This window comes from Vombatus ursinus, unplaced genomic scaffold (assembly GCF_900497805.2).
Source record: "Vombatus ursinus unplaced genomic scaffold, bare-nosed wombat genome assembly UNPS02015175.1, whole genome shotgun sequence".
Taxonomy (NCBI): Eukaryota; Metazoa; Chordata; class Mammalia; order Diprotodontia; family Vombatidae; genus Vombatus; species Vombatus ursinus.
Window position 1 is genome coordinate 1959897 of NW_020954953.1, and position 27188 is coordinate 1987084.

At 37.8% G+C, this 27188-nt stretch overlaps 1 protein-coding gene across 6 annotated transcripts in view; it reads right to left on the minus strand.

Annotated features, from left to right (window-relative positions):
- Positions 1-1419: 1419 nt before the first annotated feature.
- The window catches only part of LOC114031544 (interactor protein for cytohesin exchange factors 1-like), a 193332-nt gene continuing 167563 nt past the window's right edge, over positions 1420-27188 (minus strand). For all 6 annotated transcript variants that reach the window (XM_027846686.1, XM_027846690.1, XM_027846688.1 and 3 more), the window contains 2 exons: positions 12754-12947; positions 1420-2727 (listed from right to left, as the gene is read on the minus strand). In XM_027846686.1, coding sequence (XP_027702487.1) covers positions 2524-2727; positions 12754-12947 — 398 coding nt within the window. In that variant the 3' untranslated portion in view covers positions 1420-2523. The remainder of the gene's footprint in view (positions 2728-12753; positions 12948-27188) is intronic.

Genomic DNA, 27188 nt, shown 5'->3' on the forward strand with positions numbered 1-27188 from the left:
CCCTAATGGATGTTAACCAAAATTGATTGAATATTTTCATTTAGCTGATAGGTACAATTTAGGGGTTTCCTTACATTTTTAATGTTTAGGCTGGGAAATAGAATGTGCCATTGAAGTGGTCTGCTTGATGTAAGACCAAAGTGAGCCACGGTTGTCTCCTAGTGAGGAGTGATTAAGATAATTCCTAAATGAAGCAGCTTCTTTCCTCAACTTGTTCCTCTAATAAACCAAGTTGATCTTTGACAAGGAGTATTAGGATTTCTAACACATCTTAATCAGAATGCTGTTCCAGGAGTGTTTGCATCTGTTTGGCATTTGACTACGTGTGTGTTTGTATATGCACACAAATATATAATTGCAAATATATACGCATTTTATATACACACATATATACACATATCTACATACACAATATGACTAAAATTACAATGCAATTATATGTAACATATATATTCATAGTTGAAATATATATATAATATATACATATACTTGGCAATGTGAGAGAGAGCTGTTTAAAGGAAGAGGTTCCTTACAATGAAGCAAAACATAGAATTCCTTTTTTTTTTTTTTTTTTTGAATGACAAAGTTAAATGAAAATGTAATAAACTGTAAGACCTCTCTGGCCAAAATTGCCCAATTTAAATAATTTTAAACTAAATTTTTATTTGTTTTACAAATAGTTGACAGCTCTCTTCAAATATGTGAAGGGATATCAAATGGATGAGATATTAAGAGTTTTTTGGTTTGGTCCCTGAGGCCAGAACCAGGAGAAATAGATGAGAGTTAAAAAGAGATGGGCAGCCTTGTGAAATGGAAAACTTCCTAACCACTAGAACTCTTCCAAAATAGAATGGGTTGTTTTTCAGGAAGTAGTTGGTGTCCCATCACTGGATGTTGCAAAGTTGAGGTGTTGCCTTGTCAGCTATATTGTAGAAAGGATTATTGTTCGGGTATGGGTTTGGACTATAGCTTCTTTGAGGTCCCTTCCAATTCTAAAGTTCTATGATTCTGTGAATGCCACTACATGTATAAATATGGAAAGAGAACCAGGGAATGTTAAAGCTGGAAGGAACTTTAGAGATTGTCTAGTCTGCTATTCCTAGCTCCATTTTATAGATGGGAAAACTGAGGCTCAGGGAAGACAAGTGACTTGGCCGAGATTCCATGACTAATAAATGATAGAGCCATATCCTTAATCCAGATCTTCTGATTCCTGGTACGGTGTGCTTTCCTTTATACTATACTGCTACAATGGAGGATGGAGGAACCAAACAACATATTTGGCAGGTCCCCATATATATCCTACAGATTTCCTGAAAATACTTCCGGCTTCACAGTTGATGCAGCAGAATGACTGAAACAACTCACTAATATCCCCATTTCTTCTCAAATGAAAAACATATCTACTTAGAACATGTAGGCTATTCAACAAGGGAAAAACAGCATGATCTTATTAACACTGGTAAATCCGGACTTCTATAAATAGACTTAAATAACAAACATATACATATTTATATATACATAGCTATATATTCACACAGGCCATAAAGTGACAGATAACCTTACAAAAATAAAACCAACTATGAATCAGCTCAAAATTTTTTTTTCATTTCTTTGAATAAAGAAATTGAAAAACTTCAGGTGCCAAAAATATCCTTGCTGTGTGGCTCCTAGGGCACCTGGACACAAATGCAAATCCTGTAGTGGTACCACAGTCAAGTCTACAGGCAGCAGACACACCTTTCCCGATGCATGGTTAACTCCTGTAGTTGATGAAAAAAAGTCAGAAAACAGATGTTCCCAAGTGGCACAAGCAACATCTTTCCACGTGCTGTAGAATTTCCCCAACCAGTGTGAAATTTGAAAATGTCAAGTAGTCCTTTGAGTCCACAAATGACAGAACATCACTCCCATGGAATAGCTCTCTTCTGAGTCTTTCTTTTTTTAAATGCCAATGTATTCCCTTTAACTGGATGTGGAAATGAGATTGGTGATCTGCAACCCCAAAGACAAGATTCTGAATTAAATAGCAACAATACAAAAAAGTATTTATACTGTATTCTTCCCATCTAAAAGTGACATGGGAAACATGGCAACCCAACAAGATAGACCACATATATTCTTTTTTACATTCTCTTCCTGTTACCGAGGGATTGAATCATGAAATTATCAAAATCACTGTGAGTGAATCCCTTCTCTATTCCACAGATTGCTGTTGTATGTTCCTTGAAATAGATCATGTCCCTCTCCCCACTTCCTTACCTCTTATAGCACCTCGTATATAGAAGGCCCTCAATTGTATATACCTGAATTAAAGTGATTGATCCATCAAATGGATATACTGTCATTTGAAATTGAGATTCCATGCATTAGCTAATTTGCTTCCAGTGAAGTTGCTTTATCAGGCCAGATCTCTGGGGAATAGTTTTTAGGTCTCCTTTTAAGGAAAAATGTAAGACTTTGTAGCAGTTTAAAGGGTTGCCGAGGATAAAACAAGGTAAGGGAGAGAGTTCTGACTGGATCTCAAATAGAACTCTCAACATGGGCAAAAGAAGATGGTTCCTCAGGTTCCAGGTAAGGCCCTTCAGTGGCCGTCTTTGCACCCTGCTGTTGATAGATCTCCTGAACCAACAAGCTGTTTGTGCTTTTCCATTCTCTGTACTTCTTGGCCGTCAGCTTTGGATCCTCCAACAACTGATTAATCATGGCTAAGTCATGTTCTTTACACTGGTAAAGGAGAAAAAACAAAAATCAAAAATGGAGTCATATTTTCCATACAATCTAAAGAACCAGGATTAGTCCTTTCAAAAAATTACTCCTTTTATTTATTAAGTGCCTACTATGTGCCAAACACTGTGCTAAGTGCTAAGAATAAAAGGAGAAAGTAAAAATGGCCCCAGCCCTCAAAGAATCCACTTTTAATCAGGGATATAACATGGAGAACTCTATACAGAGAAGACAGATACAGAATAAGTGAAAGGTAACCTCAGAAGACAAGGCATTAACATCTGGGGAACCTGGGAAAGGCTTCAATCAGGAAGTGAGATTTGAGCTAAGTCTTGAAGGGAATCAGGGAAATTAAAGAGGTAAAGGTGAGGAGGGATAGATTCCGGGCACAGACAGTGCAAATACATGGAGAAAAGAGATGGAGAACAAAAGAAAACTTAAAAGAAGCAAAGAAAAGATGGACAGCTCTGAACACAATGTGTTAGTATTTCTTACATAGGCTTTCTTGAAATGGAAATTTATTGTTGTATATTTTGAACCCTCTCTTACATTCTGCTGTGCATATGGCAAGGTTTTTTTTTCTTTTCTTATTTTGTATTTAAGTTTTAATATTTAAGTGCATAATGTTTCTTTTCTTATTTTATATTTAAGTTTTAGTATTTAAGTTTAAAATTTTAAAAAAATTTAGAAAAAAAAAGAAAGGAGATGGAGTACTTTGTGTAAAGAATAGTAAGCAGATCAGCGGAAATGAATAGAAATAGAACTTGTGGAGGGAACTAAAATGTAAGACTGGAAAGGTAGGAAGGGGTCATATTGTAAAGGGCTTTAAATGCCAAACAGAGAATTTTCTATTTGGTCTTGAAGATGACAGGGAGTCGCTGGAGTTTATTGAGGGGATTGGGGTGGGAATGGGGTATCATGATTTTCCTTACTATAGGAAAATCACTTTAGCAGCTGAGTGCAGGACAGAATAGAGGGGTGAGAGACTTAAGGCCAGGAGACAAATGAGGAGGCTATTTCAGTATATCACGTGTGAGGTGATGAGAGATTGAACTACTTAAGTGGTAACTACTTAAGTGGAGATAAGGAAACTCAAAACAGGAGATGTTGGAAAGATAGAAATGACAAGATGTGGCAACAGGATGGATCTGTGGTGTGAGAATGGGGATTTAAGAATGAGAATTCAAGGCTGTGGGAGTAACCCAAAGGATAGGTGCGCCCTCAACACAATAAATAATTTCAGAAGCAGAGAGGGTTGTTGTAGTGAAAGATAATGAGTTCTGTTTTAGATATGTTGAGTTGAGATACCTACAGGATATCTACTTCAAATGTGCAAAAGGAAATTGGAGATTGCCTAGAGCTCAAGAGAAAGACTAAGGTTGGGCATATACATGCAGGAATCACCAACAAAGAATAAAAATTGAATCTATGACAGCTGATGATCTGACCAAACTGACAAAGAAGAAGCAAAGGCACCTACCCTACTATAGAAGGCTTTTTCAAGGAGGTTAGCTGATAAAGAAAGTAGAGTCCAACAGTTCAGTCAGCCAATCATCAATCATTTATTAACTGCTTACTATGTGCCAGGCACTGTGCTAAGCAATTGGAATACAAACAGAAAAAGAAAGACAGTCCTTCCCTCAAGGAGTTCATGTTCTAATGTGTGAACATAAAAGGAAGCTGATGGGGGAAGAAAGGAGTGAGAATGCACCAGACACAAAGCCTTGAGGAGAGAATTTGTAGTACAATCTGGGGAGGGGGATGAAGACATCTTTGATCTGGATCTCCTCCTTAAATTGGTGGCTCTGGGAGGAATTAGCCAATGAGAAGGTGAGGGCTCAGGAGTGGAAAGTACTTCCAATGTAAGAAATAATCCCTGGGTGAAGTGAGCTTCCACAGTGACGAGAACGGAAATATGGGATTACAACTAACGGGTTTGATTCCAATGAGGGGTTATGTTTTGTTTTGTTTTTTTTAAGGATAAGGTAGACATGGACATTGTAGGCAGCAAAGAAGCAGCTAGTAGACAATGAGAGATTGAAGATTAGAAGCAGAGTGAGGATGATAGTGGGGCAATATGCTGGAGAAGACAGGAGGAGTCAGGATCAAGAGTTCATGATGGAGTTAGTCTTAGCAAAGACAAAGGCCACCTCCTTCATCTGAGATAGGAATAAAGGAAGAGAAGGTTAGGAAAAGTATTTTTATGCAATAGGATGAAGAGAAGAAGAACTGGCAAATTTATCTTGGAGGCAATGAGGGTTAAGTGACTTGCCCAGGGCCTATAAATGTCTGAGGCTGGATATGAACTCAGGTCTTCCTGACTCCCAATCCAGTGCTCTATCCACTATGCCACCTAAATGTGACTTATTATTATTTAAGATTTTTTTAATGAGAAATGGGGAGGCGAGTTGATGAATTAAAGCTAAAAATCATAGTTGGCCTAGAAGGCACAAAAGGGAAAGAGTACAGTTGAAAAATTAGAGTGACAATAGGCAGGTCAACTAAATTTGGGCAGGAAATTATACAGTGGATAAAGTATTTGATTTAAAGTCAGAAATGCTATGCTCAAATTTTTAATCTTCCATTTACTGCCTGTGTGATATTAAGCAAGTAATTGAACATTATCCCTTCAGTCTCAGTTTCTTCATCCAGAAAAGGGGTAGTGGGGGTTGGACAAGATGATGACCTCTCAGCTCCCTTCCAATTCTAAATCTCTGATTCTAAGTCATATACATAGAGAGTAAATACATTTGGAAGGACCTGGAAGACTTATTTTTTAAGAGAAGCACTACTTGCCCCTTCTATGTACTTATGTTCAATTTTTTTTTAGAAAAATGTCGGGGAGTTCTGGTTAGCTTCCATGTTCTAACATGTAGGCTTCTTCATTCATCTTTATAACTTCCCTGGGGCCTTGGGCACAAGAGGATTAGAGGAGTTGGAAAGGAAAGGGATCTTAGAGATTTTTATAGCCACCTCCCTCATTTTATAGAATAGGATATTGGAGCCCAGATGTGAGTGCCCTCCTTACCCAAGATTACGTTATATCTATTTTTTATACACATGTTTTATATATATCTATTTATATGAATGTTCTCTCCCACATTAGAATGGGAAATTTTTAAGGTCAGGTATTGATTCCTTATTGTCTTCTTATCCACAGCACATATCATGAGCCTGGCAGGTAGCAATTACTGAATAAGTGACTACTGATTGATTAATCTTAATTGATTGATTGATTAAATGACTAGCCCAAGTTCATATGAGTAGTAAGTAAGGCAACTTACTCAAGGTTTGAACTTTTAAGTAACACAGCTCCAGATTCAGAAATAGAGAGACCATCATACCATAATACCTCCCAACAAATATACATTGAATAAAACTAAATTGTATTTCCAGGATCTAGATTTTAAACTTATAAAGAATTTTTCTTCCATTAAGATTGACAGTGTGTTCTAATCACACCATGATATTTTAATCAATAATTTTAATTAAGTGCCTACTATGTGCCAGGCACGGTCAAGATTTTTACATTGTTCTTAAGATACTTCTATTGCTTAGAAAACTTAACACTTTATTCTTCAAATATCTAGCTTTTTGGGAAATTTTACAAAATAAGCATTTTCTTATATGATTAATAGTATTCAACTTGACCCCAAATATAACTACTGTATTGGGGGAGGGGGAAGAATCTTTTTTCTCTGTTGGGTCCAAAACTCACATTACCCTTGTATTCTACTAAGCAACCTCCACCATATTTGTCTCAATCTCTGGGTTTCCTTTTTTATGAGTAGAAAGGGAAAGGGGTGGGCATTAAAGAAAGAAGTGAATAAAAAAAAAAAATTAGTATTTTGGGCTTCTTTCCTAGAATATCTCCCGTGAGGGCTGGCAGCATTTATGAAATGACCACATTGATACTAAGCTCATGATGGTTGAATAAATGTTTGGTTTTTTTGTTTGTTTTTCACTACTCTGAATGTGTCTGATTTTCTGGCAAACAGTCAAGAATTTTAGTATAGTTTTCAAAGCTGAGGAGAATAAATGTTTGACTTTTACTTCACAGGGTAAATATTAGACCTTTGGCTGGACTCAAGACCTAACTATTGAAAATGTCTTCCACCATTGAGTATTTAGAGCTAAACATTCTTTATGGCTGAGCATGCAGCTAGTAAGGGTTTCAGTCAGTCCTACAATGGTTCAGTCTACTAATCAGATGGATACATCACTGGTGAGTTAGAACTAAAAAAGCCTTAGTGAAAAGTCAGCAACCATGGAAGTAACCCAAGAATACCTAGGGATCTATATTATGACATCTCATGGAAATGTATTTAAATTCTTCCAACTTCCTGAAAGAACTTACTTTAAGAGCTTACTTTCCAGTTTGTAGTCAGTGCAGGGACTTGTCTTTATTGCTAGAATGTGCTTATGGGCAATATGAACTATTGCCTTAAGCACCTCCTTGTTTCTTCATGAAACTTCTCTGCTGTGTTTGTCTTGTCCACACTCACACTGCTAATTCTGAAGACTATAAAAATCATTCATTTCATAGAGCTTTTCTATATTACTTAATGGGTTATTGTGTAAAAAAAAGTATTTTCCAGTGCTGTTGCACTTCTGGTGAGGAGCCGCTCTTTGCTATGGTAATCTGGACTTTCCCTTCCCATAGTAGATGCAGTCTTTCAGTGAGAGTCCCATAATCCAGGGGTGGGGAACCTGTGGCCTCCAGGCCACATGTGGCTGTCCTCAAATTTGGGTTCAGTCAAAGGGCCTCCCGTATACTCGTGTAGAATGAGTGGCAGTTTAGACTGAGTCAAAAGAAAAGATCCATTACAGAGTGGAGAGGAGTGGATACAGGGGGCAATAGTGTACGGTTTGCTAAGTAACTTGTATTTCTTTATCAACCTGGACTTCTGGTGACCAGGGGAGAGCTGAGTCTTAAGGAGGACTATAGGGGACAATGACTATATTGTCACACTCTAGAAATACTTCCAGGGACTATATTATCATCATCATCATCATCTTTATCACCAGCATTTATATAGCCCTTTAAGGTTTGCAAAGCACTTTGACAAATATTTCATTTTATCCTGAAATACCCTGAGAGGTAAGTGCTATTATTATCCCCATTGTACAAGTGAGGAAACTGAAGCAAACTGAAGTTAAGTGACTTGTCCTGGCTCACACAGCTTTTTTGGCCAAATTTGAATCAGTCTTCCAGACTCCAGGTCTAGCATACCCTTCCACTGGGCCACCTAGCTGTTTAAGAGGCTTCTATTTTCCCTGCCCTGAAGAACAGAATATATTCAATGGAAGAAAAAAGAGACCCACCAAATGATCCCATGTCTAGTTCTTACTATAACAAAGATTTAGAGGTGTGAGTGTCTCTGTGTGTGTGTGTGTGTGTGTGTGTGTGTTTGTGTGTGTGTGTGTGTGTGAAGTCATTTTTCAGTTGTGTCCAACACTCCATAACCCTGTTTTGGGGTTTTCTTGGCAAAGATAATAGAGCAGTCTGCCATTTCCTTCTCCAGCTCATTTTAAAGATGTAGATATACTTGTGATCAAACAGGAACACATGAACTACACATTGCAATAGCCTTATGGAACAGGAGGGCCAGTAAAGATCACCAGATTTGGAGGTGGAAGATGTGGGCTCATCAGACTCTAACAATTATTAACTACAATTGTGAACAAGTCATTTAACTTCTCAATTTGCTCCCACAGGGGTATTTGGGGGAAGGCACTATATAAAAATTGAATTATTATCAGGAATGTGGTTAGCTTATGAAGTGGACAAGAATCCTATACCCCAACATTAGTCATAAAGGTAGTGTTTCTCTTTTCATTTACTTTATGTAACTATAAACTCATATATTTAGAGCTGGAAGGGATCTTAGAGGTCATTCAGTCTTATTAATCAAAGAATTAACAAGTAATAAAGCACCTAGTATACGTTAGGCTCTCTGCTAAGATCTAGGGATACAAATAAAAGAATGCAAACATCTCTTTTCTCAAGGGGCTTACATTCTAAGGGAGTAGTGTACATGTACACATATTAATATATACAAAATAAAACGAATCAATGTAAAGTGGTAAGGAAAGTTAAACAATAGCAGATGGGGGAGCCAATAAATCAATTAACATTTATTAAGTGTCTACTATGCACTAGGGATACAAAAAAGAGTCAAAAGACAGCCCCTTCCCTCAAGGAGAATACAATCTAATAGGATGAGGAAAGGCTTAATGTACAAGGTGGTGCTTCAGTTCTGAAAGAAAAGAGGGCTTCTATGAGACAGAGAGGAAAAGAGTGTATTCTAGGCATGGAGGATGGGCAGCGGAAGACAAGGAAACAAGAGCTGGAGTACCCTGTATAAAGAACAGAGATAAAGCTAGTTTGATTGGATTATAGAGATTAGGAGGAAGAGTTCTATATAATGAGGCTGCAAAGATAGGCTGGAGCCTGGTTGTAAAGGGCTTTAAAAACCAGAATAGTATATATTTAGTCCTAAGGCAATAGGGAGGCACTGGAGTTAAATGAATAGGGGAGTGACAAGGTCAGATCTGTACCTAAGGAAAATTATTTTGGCAGGTATGGAATAGAGTAAGAAAAAAATTGAGACACAATGTCAATTCAAAGGCCATTACAATAATCTGGGAGAGAAATAATAAGGGCTTGAATTATAGTGGTAGCAAGGGTTTGATGGAGCCAGCTAGGATGAGCTCATGATTGTTAAATTTTCAGTGTAAGAACTTATACCTTGGAAATTGATAAAAACTACAAATTATAGTTTGATTTGTTTTGTAGTCTAAACTTAAGAAAGTGATTAGATAAAATGTCAATAATCTGGATTAAAATTAAAAATGTCATGCATTGGTTTTCCTAGAATACCTGTGATTGGTAGATACAGAAATGAATATGAATCAAAGAGATGTTGTGGAGATAGAAACATCAAGATTTGACAAATGATTGGTCACATGGGGCTAAGGTGAATGAAAGGATGAAAATAATACCAGAGGGTAAATCTGGGAGGTTGAAAGTGATGCCCTCGACAAAAATAGAGAAGAGAGGTGAGTTTTGAGAAAAGAATTAACAGTTCCATTTTGGACATGTTGAGTTTAAGTCATCTCTGGGACATCCAGTCTGAAATGGCCAATAGGCAGTTGGTGACATAGGAGAACTGGGGTAGGATATATGAATCTGTGAATCACCAGCTTAGAAATGATAATTAAACCCACGAAAGTTAATGAGGTCACCAAGAGAGAAAGTGTAGCTAGAGAAAAGAAAAGGGCCAGGACTGAACTTGGGAAATAGGCATAGTGAGACAAGGGCATGATATGGATGATGAGTCAGCAAAAGAATGATTAGACATGTATGAGGAAAAAGAAAAAATTATGCCATGAAAATCCATAGAGAAGACAATATCCAGGAGAAGAGTGTCAAATGCAGCAGAGAAGTCAAGAAGGATAAGAACTGAGAAAAGGCTATTAGATTTGTCAATTTAAAAGTCATTGTTAACTTTGCACCAAACAGTTTCAGAGAAGCCAAAAGGGTTAAAGAGTGAGACAAAAGGAAGTGAAGTCAATGAGTATAGACGTTTTTTTCTAGGAGTTTGGCAGATAACAAAAGGAGAGATATGTAGAATAATAACTTAAGGACATGGTAAGATCTAATGAAGATTTGGGTTTTTTTAAAGGATAGGGGACACCACAGCACATTTGAGGGCAATAAGAAAGGAACTAGGAGATAGGGAAAGACTGAACATTGAGAAGGGATATGTTGTTGGAATATGCTGGAGAAGACTGAAGGGGATGAGATCCAAGACACATGCAAAGATTGACCTTGGGAAGGAGAAATGCCATTTAATTCCTGAAGACTGGAATAAATGAAAAGACAGTGGGGTATAAAGTCAAGGAGTTTTAGGTGACAAGAAAGGGAGAAGAATCCATGGCAAATTGCCTCAATTGTGTCAATAAAATAAGAAATGAGATTTTATCTGAGAGGAGGAAGAAGAGATGTAGAACATTTGGAGATAAAGGGAAGGTTTGGAATAGCTCTTTGGAAAGTGAGAAAAGGAATCATTTGGGAAGGAGTAAAAAGATTGTCCTGCTGCAGTGAGCATCCAGCTGAGGCTGGAGAACATGAATTACAGTGCACTCAGCATGATTGTGTGACTTCCTCCAGGTCTACAGGAACAGGGGAAGCAGATGGTGGGAGTAATCCAGGTCATGGTTTAGCAAGGGGTGAGCCATCTCATCATTTTAGAGAGAATGAATATCAAATCCTTACTCTTTAAAATACCCTCCCAAAACCTTGTCTCCTAGTCTCACTACAAAGGGAAAGAATTCTAAATAGATATTTTAGGATGATTTAATCTTCTGTTGACCAACATGGGAAGCCTGTTTAATATCCACTGAGCCCCTCACTCTGCTGTTTCATATCATTGCACTGCCACAACGCTTCCTGGTAGCCCACTCATGATGCATGATGCTAAAACAGATTGAAAAATAGAAATAAACAAGCTGATTTATCAAAGCTTTCCAGAATTTAAATGTTTTCTCTCACTCCAGGGAGTGTTTTCCAAAGTCTCTAAGACTTCTGTCCATGGTATTATGCTGATATGGAAGCAGGATGTCATTGCTATTAAGAACTATTTTAGTTACAGGAGGACCCAAAATAACTCTGGTACATCCTGTGCATTGTTAGCATGCCACGAAAACATCTGTTTCTCCATGATCACACATGCGCACGTTTCACTATCCTGCTTTCATTCAAATTCCCAGCTTTAAACAACTTCATTTGGAAGCCACTGAGTTTGCAAATCACTCGATAGAAAAGACACCAATCTGACCTTGGTCAGAACATCGCAGATACACACCTATGGTCACACCTCTAGTAGGTTTTCATGACATGCAGAGTAATTAAAATGACATTCTTTAGTAGAGCAATCAGCATCCCACAGATTATATCCCATTTATTTTTGTTTTGTGTGGCTTTTTGGACTAAACTTGTGACTTCACTGGCATAAGGAGCTCCAGCGACATAGCCATACCAATATAGATCTGAATCTTCTCTGCAACTTGGAATTGTAGCAAGTTAACTAAATCTCAGGGAAGTTACATGACTTACAAGGGGACCCAGCCAGTACATGTCAGAGATATCTCTCTGTCCACTACACCATGCTGCTAATCTCTAATTTACTTATGAACCTAATGTCACTCCTTAAGCTTACTAGATAGAAAGCAGCTAAGTGGCTCAATGGATAAAGCATTGGGACTGGAGTCAGGAAGACCTGTGTTCAAATCCAGCCTCAGACACTCAAACTGGGCAAATCACTTAACTTCTGTTTGCCTTAATCTACCGGGGAAGGAAATGGAAAATCACTCCAGTATCTTTGCCAAGAAAACGCCAATGGATAGTATGGTTCACAGGGTCACAAAGAGGTGGACATAACTGAACAACAAAAATGCTTCCTAGAACAAGTGAATGAGAGGAACTGATGGCATATATTGGGATTTTTCCTTCAAGATGACTATATAAAGCAAGGATTATTGAAGAGGGGTCATTATACTTATCTATAATATATATGTTGCATATACATATATATAAAATTTGTGCATATATAATTATATGTATAATATATACATAAATTTTGTATAATATTTATGTTTCTTTCATGTTTGTAAATATATCTTACATGTTAGTTCATTTGGTCTTCAAAACAACCCTGTAGGTGCTATGATCATCCCCATTTTACAGATAAGGAAACTGAGGCTGAAAGAGGTTAAATAAGTTTCCCAGGATCACAGAGGTAGCAGCAAGGGCATGAGGGAGGACTTGAAATCAGTTCTTCCTGAATTCAAGTCCATAACTCTATTCACTGCACTAACTGACTGCCTTACACACAAGACCTCACAAAACACTCAGGATTAAATAGCTCTACGAAGATTTCAGTTTGAGCTCCCATACCACTAGAGGGACTTCCCCCTGGAGCAAAACATCCTGTCAGCTCATTTTAAAGCCAGAAACTTTACCTTCAATGTGCTGTTCAACGTCCGGATTTTGTGGAGTTTCTCATTGATGGATGGATTTTTGCTTCGCTTGACAAATGATTTCCTCAACTCCTTTTTGGTTGAAGGTCGTCGATCCCCAATAGGAGATAAACTGGCTTGTTCTAGAGATTTGTAAAGCTTTTCCATTTCATCATCTTCAAGGCCTTTTGTCTGTTCTATAAAGAAAAAACAGTTATCACAGGGAATCACTAATTTGGAGAGTAGGAAAGAACCCCAGAAACCATCTCACCCAATTCATATAGCATATCACCACTATAACAAATGTGACAAATGGTTGTCTAGACTCTGCTTGAAGACTTCCAAGGAGAAAGAATCAATCATTTCTTGAAGTAGCCCATTTCACCTTTAAAGTATTAGGAAGTTTTTCCTGATATCAAACCCAAACTGGACTCTGTAATTTCCACTCTTTACTCTTAGCTATAACCTCTAAGGCCACACAGAAAACAAAACAAAACAAAAACTAATCCTTCCTCAGCATGACAACCCATTCAAATACCTGAAGACACCAATCATATCCCTCCCTAGTCTTCTTCAAGCTAAGCACCAGTTCCCTCAATGAACTATCATACAAAGGGGAAGGGGGGAGTAATAAGCATTTATAAAACACCTACAAAGTACCAGGTGCTGTATCATATGATCCTCACAACAATCCTTTGAGGTAGGTGCTGTTATTATCCCCATTCAACAACGGGGAAGTTGAAACAAAATAGAGATTGTTACTTGCCCAGGGTCACACAGCTAGTGTAAGTGTCTAAAGCCATATTTGGGTTTTGTTGATGGTGGTGGTTTTTAAATGCACTGCATTTTTCCCTTAAAGTCTTTTTTCCCCACTTAATAGTATTTTATTTTTTCCAATTACATGCAAAGATAGTTTTCAACATTCACTTTCACAAGATTTGGAGTTCCAAAATTTTTTCTCCTTCCCTTCCCTCCCCCCATCCCCAAGACAGCATGCAATCTGATATAGGTTATACATGTACAATCATATTAAACATATTTCCACATTAGTCACATTATGAAAGAAGAATCAGAACAAAAGGGAAAAACCATAAGAAAGAAAAAAAAACAAAAAAGAAAGCAGTATACTTCAATCTACATACAGACTCCAGAGTTCTTTCTCTGGATGTGGATAGTGTTTTCCATCATGAGTTTTTTGGAATTGTCTTAGATCATTGCATTGCTGAGAAGAGCCAAGTCTATTAAGGTTGGTCATCACACAATGTTGTTGTTACTGTGTACAACATTCTCCTGGTTCTGCTCACTTCATTCAGTATCAGTTCATTCAAGTCTTTCCAGGTTTTTCTGAAATCTGCCTGCTCATCATTTCTTATAGTACAGTAGTATTCCATTACATTCATATACCACAACTTGTTCAGCCATTCCCCAACTGATGGTCATCCCCTTAATTTCCAATTCTTGGCCACCACAAAAAAGCTGCTATATATGTTTTAGTATATGTGGGTCCTTTTCTCTATTTTATGATCTCTTTGGGATATAGACTTAGTAGAGGTATTTCAGGACTCAAAGGTCATGCACAGTTTTCGTAGTTCCAAATTGCTCTCCAGAATGGCTGGATCAGTTCACAACTCCACCAACAATGCATTCGTGTTCCAATTTTCCGACATCTTCTCCAACATTTATCATTTTCCTGTTTTGTCACATTAGCCACGCTGATAGTCAATAGTGATTTAGAGCATTTTTCCCTATGACTATACATAGCTTTAATTTCTTCATTTAAAATTGCCTATTCATATCCTTCCATTTATCAATTGAGGAATGATTTGTATTCTTATAAATTTGACTCAGTTTTCTATATATTTTAGAAATGGAGCCTTTATCAGAGACCCGGGCTATAAAAATTGTTTCCCAGCTTTCTGCTTCTCTTCTAATTTTGGTTGCATTGACTTTGTGCAAAAAATTTTTAATTTAATGTAATCAAAATTATCCATTTTGCATTTCATAACGTTCTCTATCTCTTGTTTGGTCATAAATTCTTTCTATGGCCACATTTGAACTTAGGTCTTCCTGACTCTAAGCCTAGTGCCCTATCCAGGCCTAACCTGCCTAGGATTTATCAGTCAATAACACTGATAAAATATTGAATCTTTTGAATAATTTAATCTTTTGACAAAAAGTACTAACAAAATTGCTAAGCACTGAAATCTCTTTGAAATAGAGGTTGTGCAATACTTCTCTCTAGGAAGTTCATAAAAATAGAAAATAGTGCTGGGCACACAGTGGGCATACAATATATATTTACTGATTGATTCTCATCATCCTGGGATGAGTGTTGTCTGAGGACAGAGGACAGAAATTCAGTAAGTGATCTTGTAAGGTCCCTTCCAATTAGAGCTAACCTCACAAATCAGGAAACCACCAAACATGTTAAAATTCTCAAGGCGATTCTCAAAATAGCTACCTTACCTGATAATCCCTAAAATTTTACCTCAGTTTCCTTTAATTTACAGTACTAATATCTAGTTAATGCAAATATTTGATTAAAGTGTTACCGCCATGTAAATAAGCTTCATATGCTTTCATTAAAGCAGGTTTTGATAGAGGGCAGTGGATGAGTGCACTGTGCCTTAGAGAGAAATGGTAAGAAGGCTTCACCAAGGGAGAAGAAAGGAGGCTGAAGACATTAGAGACAGACATAATATTCCTATTTTATAACTTGGTTAAGAGTAGAACCTCTTCCAAGCCTTTGACTCTATGAATTTTTATTCCAGAACATGATATTTTCAGGAAAAAAAATGTTGTCCCTAAGAAAATTAATTACAAATGTTCTCATTTTCTTTTAAATCAAGAAAATAGATACTGTGCCTGCATTACAGTGGTTCTTAATTCTCCAAATGAAACTTAATTGTCAAGGGTATTGGTTAGCCCTGAATACTTTGTTCTTAACAGTTTTGGAAGAACAATGCCAGAAAACTCCATTCAAAGCTACATGTGGGCACAATTAGCCTTCCTGACTGGGCCTGTGCACATGCAACACAGGGGAGATTTTGTGCAACTGTCATCACTGGATGAGATCAGCAAGGCAGAAGTAACAAGTCACGACAACCATGTCAGAGTTAGGCTAAGAATGTAAGAATGTTAGAATCACAGGCTTTCTGAGTTGGAAAGAAAATCTGAGGCTGCACAGTCTAATCTGTAAATAAACAGGAATACTCTCTGCAATTCACATGGCAGCTGGTCATCTAGTTTTTGCTTGAAGGCATTCCTCACTTTTGTATCACTATATCCTAGGCAACTAGACCTGGAGCACTGCGCCTAGATTTAGGAAGACCTAGGTTTAAATTTGGCCTCGCCGTGTGATCCTAGGTAAGTCATTTAATCTCTGTTTGCCTTAGTTTCCTCAACTGTAGTACTTTAAAAATCCTTCCTTTCTTTGTGCATCCTTTTTTCCTTCCTTCATTCTGTTCATCCCTCCATCCTTCTTTCCTTCCATCCTTCCTTCCTTATTTGTAAGGATGTTTTTCACTCCTGGAGAGTTAGAGTGGTGTAACGAATAGTGTACTGGGTTTAGGATCAGGAAGATTAGAGCATATTTGCCTCAGATACTTTTTAGCTGTTTGACCACTAAAAAAATCACTCAACCTTTATCAAGCTCAGTTTCCTCATCTCTTAAATGAGGGCCTTGGACTCCATAGCTTCTAAAGTCCCATCCAGATCTAAATTTATGACACTATAATTTTGTCTTTCTGCACCTTATTCCCATTCTTGTCATCTAGGGGCTGAACATAACATCTCTATTCTATGCAGTAGGCCTTCAAATACTTGAAGACAGATATTATGTTCCCTGTAACTCTTCTCTTACCCAGACTAAATATCCATACTCTCTTCAATCAATCTTCATATGAAATGAAAACTATTTGGAATGGCTTTGAGTCCCAAAATCATTCCGGGCTCCCTCTTCTGGATGATCTCCAACATGTCCATGTGCTTCCTAAAATGTGGTAAACAAATCTCAATACGGCATTTCAAATGCTGTCTGATTAAGGCAGAGTTCAATGGGACTATTGCCACCCTAGACCTGGACGTGGCTTTTCCAAACTCAGCCTAAGATCATTTTAGCTTGAGCTTGCAGTCCACTAAGCTTTCAAGATCTTTTCAACTCTTAGGTAGATGTCTCAAAGAAGAAAAGATGTCTCAAAATCAGAAGAGTTTTTGGACTTAGGACTCTGGCTCTAGGATTTTCAGATGTCCTGGGGGAAGGGAGGTAGACAAGCATTTATTAAGCATTTACTATGTGCCAGGTACCTTGGTATATGCTTTAAAAATATTATCTCATTTGATCCTCACAACACTGAGAAGCAGGTACTGTTACTACAGTTTTACAGTTGAGGAAGACTGAAGCAGAATAAGTGGCTTGTCCAAGGTCACACAGCTAATAAGTATCTTGGGGGGGGTGAGATTTGAACTCAGAGCTCCACGCCCAGTGTTCTATCCATTGTATCACCTAACTGCTTCCTAAGGAACTTGTATTTTTGTGATATTTTAAGTAGTTTGGTAGTTGCACTTTAATGTTAATAAGGGTAACTACAGTTCATGAATTGAGTGTTTTACTAAATACTGTAGTTTAACAACTTGCAGAAAGCAAATGGGAAAAGAAAAATTCTGCATAATAAGAAAAACAAATTGTAAAAATTTCCTCTAAAAATCTCTGTTGTCACATGATCATAAAATCCTGGAGTTGGAAAGAGCCTTAGAGATCATCTAGTCGAAATATTATTTCCCTCTGTAACATTCCCAGGAATTGGTTGTCTAGCTCTACTTAAGGAACTCCAGTGACAGTTAAAGGAGTCCAAATGACTTTCTGGACAGTTTTGTTATTAACTCCTACACACACACCCTTATCTTTAATTAAAATCTACTGCCTTGTAAACTTCCATCAGTTGCTCCTAGTTCTGTCAACTGTCAGCTGCTCTCTCCAAAGTTTAATGATCTCTTAGCTGCCAAATCTAATAGCCTTTTCTCTATCTTCAGCCTTCTAGAGCTATCTGCAGTCTCTGGCATTGTCAATCACTCTCGCTTCCTAGATACTCTCTTCTCTCTAGGGTTTTGTGACAGTGATCTCTCCTGGTTTTCCTTGTACCTGTTTGACCTCTCTTCTTTGCTTAGATGTTTTCACTGGTCATGCCCACTAACCAATGGATCTGTACTAGGGTCCCTTCACTTTTCCTTTATACTGTATCACTTGGGGATCTCATCAGTTCCTGTTGATTCAGCTATCATCTCTATTTAGGTGGTTCCTAGATCTCTATTCCCAGCTCTAATCTCTCTCCTGAGCTTCAGTCCCATGTCACCAATTACATTTTGGATACCTTGAACTAGATATCCCATAAGCATCTCAAATTCAATATGTCCAAAACAGAATTCATTATTTTTCCTCCAAAATCTTCCTTTCTTCCCAACCTCTTTTACTATCAGGATCATCGTCATCTAGGCAACCACCCAGGCTCCTAACCTCATTGTCCTCCTTAACTCCTCATTTGTACTTATCCCATATATCTAATCTGTTGTCAAAGCTTATCAATTTCACAAAAATCTCTTGTATATATACCCTTCTCTCCATTCATACTGACAATAATCAAGTTCACGCTCTACTCACCTCTCTCTTGGTCTATTGCAATAGTCTTCTAATTGGTCTCCCTGCCTCAAGTTTCTTCCCACTCCAATCCATCCTCCACTCAGCTGCCAAGAACAATGAGACTGGCCATTCTCTATTCTAAGTTTAAGATTACATTAGTTTTTGTGATGGCATGAACATATTTACACACAATAAGACCCTCAGGTCATGAACTGCTTGTAGGCACATCTCTCCTGTCATTTGCAATTGATTCCTTTTGAAATCCAATATATGACTTTTCATTTCTCCGTATTAAATTTCCTCTTAATAGCTTCAGGTATTAAGTTTCCAGCCCACCATTAGCTTTGGATCCAAGCTCATCATTCAACATATCGGCTATCCCTCACAGCTTCATGTACTCTGTAAATCCACTGAACATATGCATCTATGCCTCTATTCACATCACTGGTAAAACTGTTCAACAGAATGAGACCAAAAATTCTAATTGTGATGGTACTGTCTCCTGGTTTTCCTTGTACCTGTCTGACCTCTCTTCTTTGCTGGATCTTTTTTTCAGGTCATGCCAACTAACCAACTGATTTGTCCCTGTGTTCCTCTACTTCTGACCTTCATGACTGATGCCAATCCATTAATTAATACTCTTTGGTTCCCACTGGTGAACAACTTCTGTATTCACTGAATTGTATTGTCCAGTTCACATCTTACCACTTGGTTCACAAATACACCCAAATCAATGTACTCAAATATTTTGCTAAACTCACTGTGCTCTATTTCTACATATTAGTTTAGAAATCCTATTACTGAGTAAGTCACTACTACTGATCATAGCAGAAAAGGAAATTGTTCTTGGCTTATGCCAGGATTAAAGATATAGATAGATAGATAGATAGATACATACATACATACATACATACATACATACATATATATCGTATCAAATTTTGGGAAATAAATTATTATAAAACAAAATTAACTTTTGATATCTTGGTACAACTTGATCCAGGCAAAAATCCCATGTTGCATTCCACAGAGGAATATTGGACAGGGACTCTTAGAGTCGGTCCAAAGTAGTAAAAACAACTCTCTGTGAATCTCATATCTTCCATTTCTCAAACTAATGAATTTATATTAATAAAATCGGTTGTCTTCCCTTATCACTGTCCCCCACTCCCATTTTGAAATCAAGGGCACTAGAAATTGAGTTTTGTTTTGTTTGTTTAAAATTCAGAGGATCTCCCAACCCAGTTTTGTGAAATCAAGGCTTCCAAGAATTCTACATCAATAGAGCATATCTGTTCCATTGGATGCTCCCAGAAATAGGCAGAGGCCATATGGAAATGTGAAACTCTTAGAGTTACAGAAAGCTTGTGTAGAGTCCAAGCAACATTATCTAGTAGTTTCAACTGAATTAGCATACACGATCTGAAACTGTCTAAAATGTTAAGATAGACCTAGGAAGACTAAGACTTACTCAAATAAAATGAAAACTGACTAAACATAACCTTTAAGAGGTAAATTTTGTTAATATTAAATATTAAAATTTTTAATTAACACATGAATCTATTTTTCTCTCTCATTCATCATCCCACTTGAAAAGAATAAAGAAAAACAAAGCCTTTGTAATAAATATTCATTGTTGAGCAAAATACATACCCACATGAGCCATGTTCAAAAAGAACATCTCAATCTATACCCTGAATCTAATATTTCTCTATCAGGAAGTGCACAATTTAGCTAACACTATGTATCAAGGAGCAGAGAAGCAACCAATGAGGCAAGGGCACAATAATCACTTAATAGTTTACTCCTGGTAACCTCTAACTTGAATTCCATCAAAGGAAACTTAAAACTAAAAAGAACATTGTGGGGCTGTCTTCCAATAACCTGAAACTAGTGGCAGCCACAAATAATGAGGACAATATAACCCTATAAGAATGCTGGTGTTGGAGCATAAAGACAAAACCCCACATTGAGTAGAACATTGAACTTAGAGCCAAGATGAAGTGGGTTCATATTCTTGCCTCACCACTTATTAGCCATGGGATCTTGGGCAAGTCACTTGAAGCCTGTTTTCTTATCTGATAAATGAGGGTGTTATTAATGACACTTTACCACACACAGTTAATATGAGAATTGGAGGAGGGGGGGAGGGAATTCACACCTGTGATTTCACTGCCATAGGGAATTCTAGCCAGAAAATTTCCTTCATCAATTCAGATTTGCAACTTAAAATACCTGGGGGCACTAAGAAGATAAATGATTTAAGCAGGGCCACACAGACAGTATAAAGCAGAGGCAAGACTCAAGGTCATGTCAACTCTGCAGCCAGACCTCTATCCTCCATCCCAGGCTACCTCTCATCCAACATCCTGAGAACATTCTTCTATTTCTTTTGACAGTGTGTGGATACCAGTGGTGGTCCTCAGACTGCACATTACCCCTCTCCGTAGCAACATAACCAGATCACCTTCTTTCTCCATCACACATTTCTCAAAGAATAAAATGAGAAAATGTATCTAAATATTTGTAAACCTTATTGTGCTATGTAGATGTCTAAAATTTTTAAAAGTAACTATTGGCTTTTCATATCATGGCGTCAAAGATATACTATAAACACTGGGGATATACCACTGTTATAACCAAAGGCAAAGTCAATTAGTCAGTCAGTCAACAAGCATTATTTAAAGTGCTTTACAATGTACCTGACACTGTGGTTTAACATGACACTTTATATTTGGAATTTTATATTTAGAATATTTTCAATGTCAGATGTTTAGGTCTCCACAGGCTAGGAAATTAAGAGTACAATAATAATGAAAGCTGGTAACATACTAGATCATGGGACCTAAAAGTCCACAAAACAAATATAAAAACAGATACACACTGCACCAAAGAGCTTTCCCACTAGTCAAGTCAATGAGCATTTATTAAGTAGCTACTATGTGCCAGCCACTATACTAAGCACTGAGGATACATAGAAAGTTAAAAAAAAAAAAAGTCCCTATTCTCAGTGGGAAAAACACCACGCAAGTAATGGTACAAACAAGACAAATGCAGGATAAATTGAAGATACTTTCCACAGGAAGGCACTAATGTTAAAGAAGACCAGGAAAGGTTTCTAGCATAAAGTGAGACTTTATTGAGACTTGGAAGAAATCAGGAAAGCCAGAAGGTAGAAATGAAGAGGGAGAGAGCTCCAGGCCTAGGAGATGACAAGTGAAAATTCCCAAAGTCAGGAGACGAAATGTCATATATTAGGAACAAGAGGCCTGTGTCACAAGAATGTGCAGTATGTGGAGGGGTGTTGGGGAGATGGAAGAGAGTAATGTGTAAGAAGACTAGAAAGGTAGAAGGTGGCTAGGTGTAGGAGGGGCTTTAAAAGGCAAACAGAGGATTTTATATTTGCCTAGAGGCAACAGGAAGCCACTGAGGTCCATGGAATGTAGAATGGCAGCAGGGTAGGAGTGGACATGGTCAGAATTATACTTTAAGAAAATCATTGTAACAGCTCAGTGGAAGATGGATTGCAGTGGGGAGAGACTTGAGGCAGGGAGATCAACCAGCAGGTTTTTGAAATACACCAGGCATGAGATGATGAGGACAAACCTGCACCAGAAGTTGGTGGCAGCATCAGAAGAGATAAAGAAGGGGGCTTATAGCTAAAGGCAAAGAATTCTAGATTCTCATAGGATTATTACTCTTAAGAAGTCCACTAATAGTCATGCCATTAATGTATTCTTTCTAGATTTCTTCCTTAAATCATAAGATCACAAACATAAATATGAAAAGAAACTTAGAGTCCATCAAGTCCAAAACTCTAGTTTTTTAGATGGAGAAACTGAGGCAGTGACTTATCCAAGGTTATAGAAATTGTTGGTATCAGAACTAAGGATTTACACCTAGATCCCTGATTCCAAATTCAGCCTTCTTTCTACTTCTGCACCAGGCTCCCACCATTTTTCCTCAATCATTTCAAAGTGTTCACTTTATTTTGCAGTGTGTGTGTGTGTGTGTGTGTGTGTGTGTTTCATTTTACTAAATTAGGAATAAATACCTCATTGTACCCCATCATCTTAAAATGACCAAGACAATAAAACTGGCAGGGTAATCAGTTCCTCTCTCTACCATTTGAAATAGAAGCCATGTTAATTATTTCCACCTCTCTTTGCTTTCTGAAGCCAGATAAATGGATCTTGTCTGAAATCCAAGTGTTTCAATTGCAATTGCTACCCTTCCTCATCAAGCCCATATTCTTACATGATGATAATATAGTGTTGATTTCCATGGACATAGAAGACACTTTATAGTCAAAATCTCATTTATCCTCATAAGGCACTTTGTGAAGCAGGTTAAAGGACTCACATTGTCCAGATGGAGAAATTAAAGTATGGGCAATTATTTTCCTATGATAGAAAATGAGCAATGGAGAGAAGAAGAAAATCTCATCATTCTGTCCTCAGAAGTCTAGTATGATAGATCAGGAATTTCACATTAGAAATTCATGTGTGCTTTCAATTTAGATCACTTACATATTCATACTTTTTCCCTGATCTCACCAATGGGGATACCTTCTTTAATGATGCTTTCCTATCCCAAGTAATTCATAGGATCATAGCTATAGAGCTAAAGGGATCTTAGAATTCAAACCCTTTCTTTTACCAGTGAGGAAACTGAGGCCCAGAGAAGTTAAGGGTTTCGTCCATATCCTCCCATAAAACCACCAGGAGTAGTACCCAAAACATGCTGAGAGCTTTCCACAATATATAAATATAAATGAAGTACATCTTGCTGATGTCATGTCAGGCACTCTATCCACTGCATGATAATCTGCTTCAGATGTTCAGAAAGTAGGAATGACAAGATTTGACAAGTGATTGGATATATTAGATGAATAAGAATGTGAAGCTGAGGGAGACACACAAGTTTCAAACCTGAGTGCCCGGAAGAATGGTGGTGCCCTTGATAGTAATGGGGAATTTTGAAAGATAGGTGAGTTTGGGTAGGGGTGGGGAGATCATAGTTCTGTTTTAGACATGGAGCGTTTCAGACAGTTAAAGATATCCAGTTTGAGATGTCTGATAAGCAGCTGGTAATGAAGTTCAAGAAAGAAACTAGGGCTGGATGTATAGGTCCAGGAATCATTAGCATAGAGATAATCATTGAACTCAGGGAAGGTGATAAGATTACTAAAGAAGAGTGTAGGGAGAACAAAGAATAGGGCTCAGCATAGAGATCTCTCTTTCCTCTTTTACCCAATTCTATTCTCTTCTATGTGTCCTCTCCTTTCTCCTTTCTCCCTTCTCTTACTCCTTTTCTTCGTTCCACTTATCTTTTTACTTGAATATTTACTCCCTTCTTCCTGGTGTACAATTAAAGTCTTAGAAACTCTCTCAGATCTTGCTTGGCCCTGTTTATCTAAGAGCTACAGAGAATTCTTACTTCTTCTCTGCATACCGAAATAATGTCCAACTTGTGTGCCTAAGAGATTTTGACTATAAAATGTCTTCTATGTCCGTGGAAATCAACACTGTATTATCATCATGTAAGACTATGGGCTTTATGAAGAAGAGTAGCAATTGCAATTGAAACAATTGGATTTCAGACAAGATCCATTTATCTGGCTTCAGAAAGCAAAGAGAGGTAGAAGTTCTAAAATAGAAACTGTCTTTTGGGGACATCTCAGACTCAGAGGGATGGGAGGGATATTAAAATCTGATACTGGTCCACTCCTCTAACCTCAAGTGGGACTAGGATCTTAGGCTTTTGGCCCATCAGAGGAAAAATGCTAAAATCTCTCTGAGCCTTAATTTTCTATTTTGTAAAATGGCGATTATAATACTTGCACTGCCAACTTCATGGGGATTATTTTATGAAAAAAATAAGATAATGTATGCAAAGTGCTAATGCTAAAGAGCCACATAAATGTCCATTATCCCTTGTAATGATAATAATAATGGAAAATGTCAAGGGTTGAAGGCTAAAATATACTGATTTTTATGTTCCTTGAATGTCATCAGCAATGATGACAAAACAATTTTGGCATATGGTTGGCAGTCACCCGTTGCCAAGTTCACGTTAGTTTATCAACCCATGTGAAGGTGCTGCTCATTCCTCTTCCTCCTACGTGCTCCAAGCTATTGTCTTCCTCTGACAAGGCAACGAAACTCTAATAGACCCTGCATTTGGCTGTCGTAAACACCATATAGAGATGATCTCTAACTTTGCCTCCCCCACTATCTTATTTTTGGCTAAGTTTTCCCTTGTGCTCACTGGAACAGGGCTGTTTGTTTTCCACTTCGAATACAAATGTTGCCTTTGGGAGACAGGAAGGGAATTCATCTGCCATTTTTTACTTCACAATTCAAAGGAAGCCCTTTTGAGATTGTAGAAGTTTAATGATGTCCCGTGGAAGATAATTATAGCCCCCAAAGAACAAAAGAAACTTGGAAAGAGTTGGCAAGAAAGAGAAAATCAGATTTACTGCGTGTTATGCAAAGCTGCATAAGAGGAAAAGGAAATGAGAGAGGAGGAAGGCAAGCATCACCATGAAAAGGTATTGAGCCTCTGGTCAATGGTATCTATAAAAATTTAAAAATAAAGACTTGTACAAATGTCCTTTATGGACAGAAATCACTATCGACCCCTTCTCTAATTAGGCCTTTAGGTATTTCTGGCTAGAAGTATCTAGGCTGAAGAGAGACAGCATGGGATCATGAAAAGAATGCTAGAGATGGAGTCAGAAAAGAATCAAGTTTGTATCCTGGTCCCACCACTTAATAATATCTGTGTGGTAAGTCATTTGACTTTTCTCTGACTCAATTCCCTAATCAAGAAAATGGGATTATAAAACTTTGCACTCTCTACCTCATGGGTTGTTGTAAGGAAAGTGCTTTGTTTGCATATGGTGATATTATTGAGAGTTATTGGGTATTTTCTTAACTCAAGCCAGTTTTTTCACTATGATGGTTCAGCAATATGGTGATTAGCTTCCTCTAGCAATGCAGACCTTCTTTCTTACCTTCTATTTAAATTACAGTCTTAGGGAGGTTACCATGGTCACAAACATCACTAGCATGTGCCAGAAGTAGGACTTGAACCCAGGCCCTTCTAACTCTGAGACTAGCTCTATCCATTATGCAACACTGCTTCTCATTACCCATATAAAATCACAGGATTGTAACAACTGTTTTTATTTATTCATTCATTCATCCATCCATCCATCCATCCATCCATCCATTTCAGGCCTGCATCCTGAGCCTTTCCTGTGAGGCAGGAACCACTGGAATTTGAGCTCTATTTCTATCATTATCTGAAATCCAGGGTCACCTGCACATAATGATGAGGGGCTGGAGCATTACTTTTGTGGAAGGTGGTGGTGTTATTGACGTTATTGGAATCTAAACTTATAAGGAAAAAAAACTGCAATTTCTGCTTTAAACTGTTACTAGAACTATTTTAAATAAAAAGCCAACTCTCAGTTGGCTATACTGTCAACCACATGGGCCTAATTATTGTTCCTACTGACTATTCCTGTCCATCTCTCCATTCCAACCCTCAGTTCTCAGCGATATTTCTAACTTGTTGGTCTACCTCCTCTATTGAATAAATTCCAGTGGCCTACTGTTCCCTCCAAGATGAAATACAGAATTCTCTGTTTGGCTTTTAAAGATCAAGTTTGGCCCTTTGTTGTCTTTCCAGGCTTCTTAAACTTAACCCACCTCTCCACGTACTCTATGATGCAGCTCCACTAACCACAACACTCCAACTCCTGTTAACATATTTTTTCCACTGGCTTTTCCCCATGTCTGGAATGTCCTCCTTTCTCATTTCCAACTTCAGGCTTCTCTCGTCTCCTTCAAGACTCAGTTCAAATCCCACCTTTCAGAACTTTCTAGGTTCCCCCTCCCAGTTCCCTTCTTCTGTGATTCTCTTCCACTTATACTGCACATATCTTCTGCATACATAATGGTTTGCATCTCATCTCCCCCGTTAGAATGTGAGCTCCTTGAGGGCAAGAACTGTTTTTCCTTTTCTTTGTATCCCAGTTCTTAGCACAGTGACTGGCATACGTGTGTGTGTTCAGTCATTTTTCAGTCATGTTCAACTTTCTGTGACCTCATTTGGGATTTTCTTGGCAAAGATACTGACATGGTTTGGTATTTCCTTCTCTAGCTATTTTACAGATGAGGAGAGGCAAACAGGGTTAAGTGACTTGGCCAGGGTCACACAGTTAGTAAGTGTCTAAAGCTAGATTTGAACTCATGAGGATGAGTTTTCCTTATTGCAGGACCCATACTATATCCACTGCACCACCTAACTGCCCTGACATATAATAAGCATTTAATAAATGCTTGCTTACTGACTGAATGATTATTATATTTCCCCTCTTCTCTACTTGTATTTTTAAAACTATTCAAATATCAAAGTCAATAAAATCCCATCTGCTTCAAAGATACTAAGTAAACACTGGCTTACTAAAAACTGAAACAAACATGTTAGTCTAATATCACAGATTCAAAAAATTTTCTTTTTTTTTGTCTGCCACTGCAGTCAGACTCAGTAAAAATAAGTATCTTCAGGATAAGGCATTTGCAGTGTTGTTATTATGACCAACATTAGTGTTACAACTTTTTCTCCACCCTCTTCTTAACTTGGGGCAACTAGATGGGGCAGTGAATAGAGCACTAGGCCTGGAGTCAGGAAGACCTGATTTCAAATCTGGCCTAAAACCCTAACTGTGTGACCCTCAGTAAGTCACCTAATCCTGTTTGTCTCAGTTTCTTCATCTTTAAAATGAGTTGGA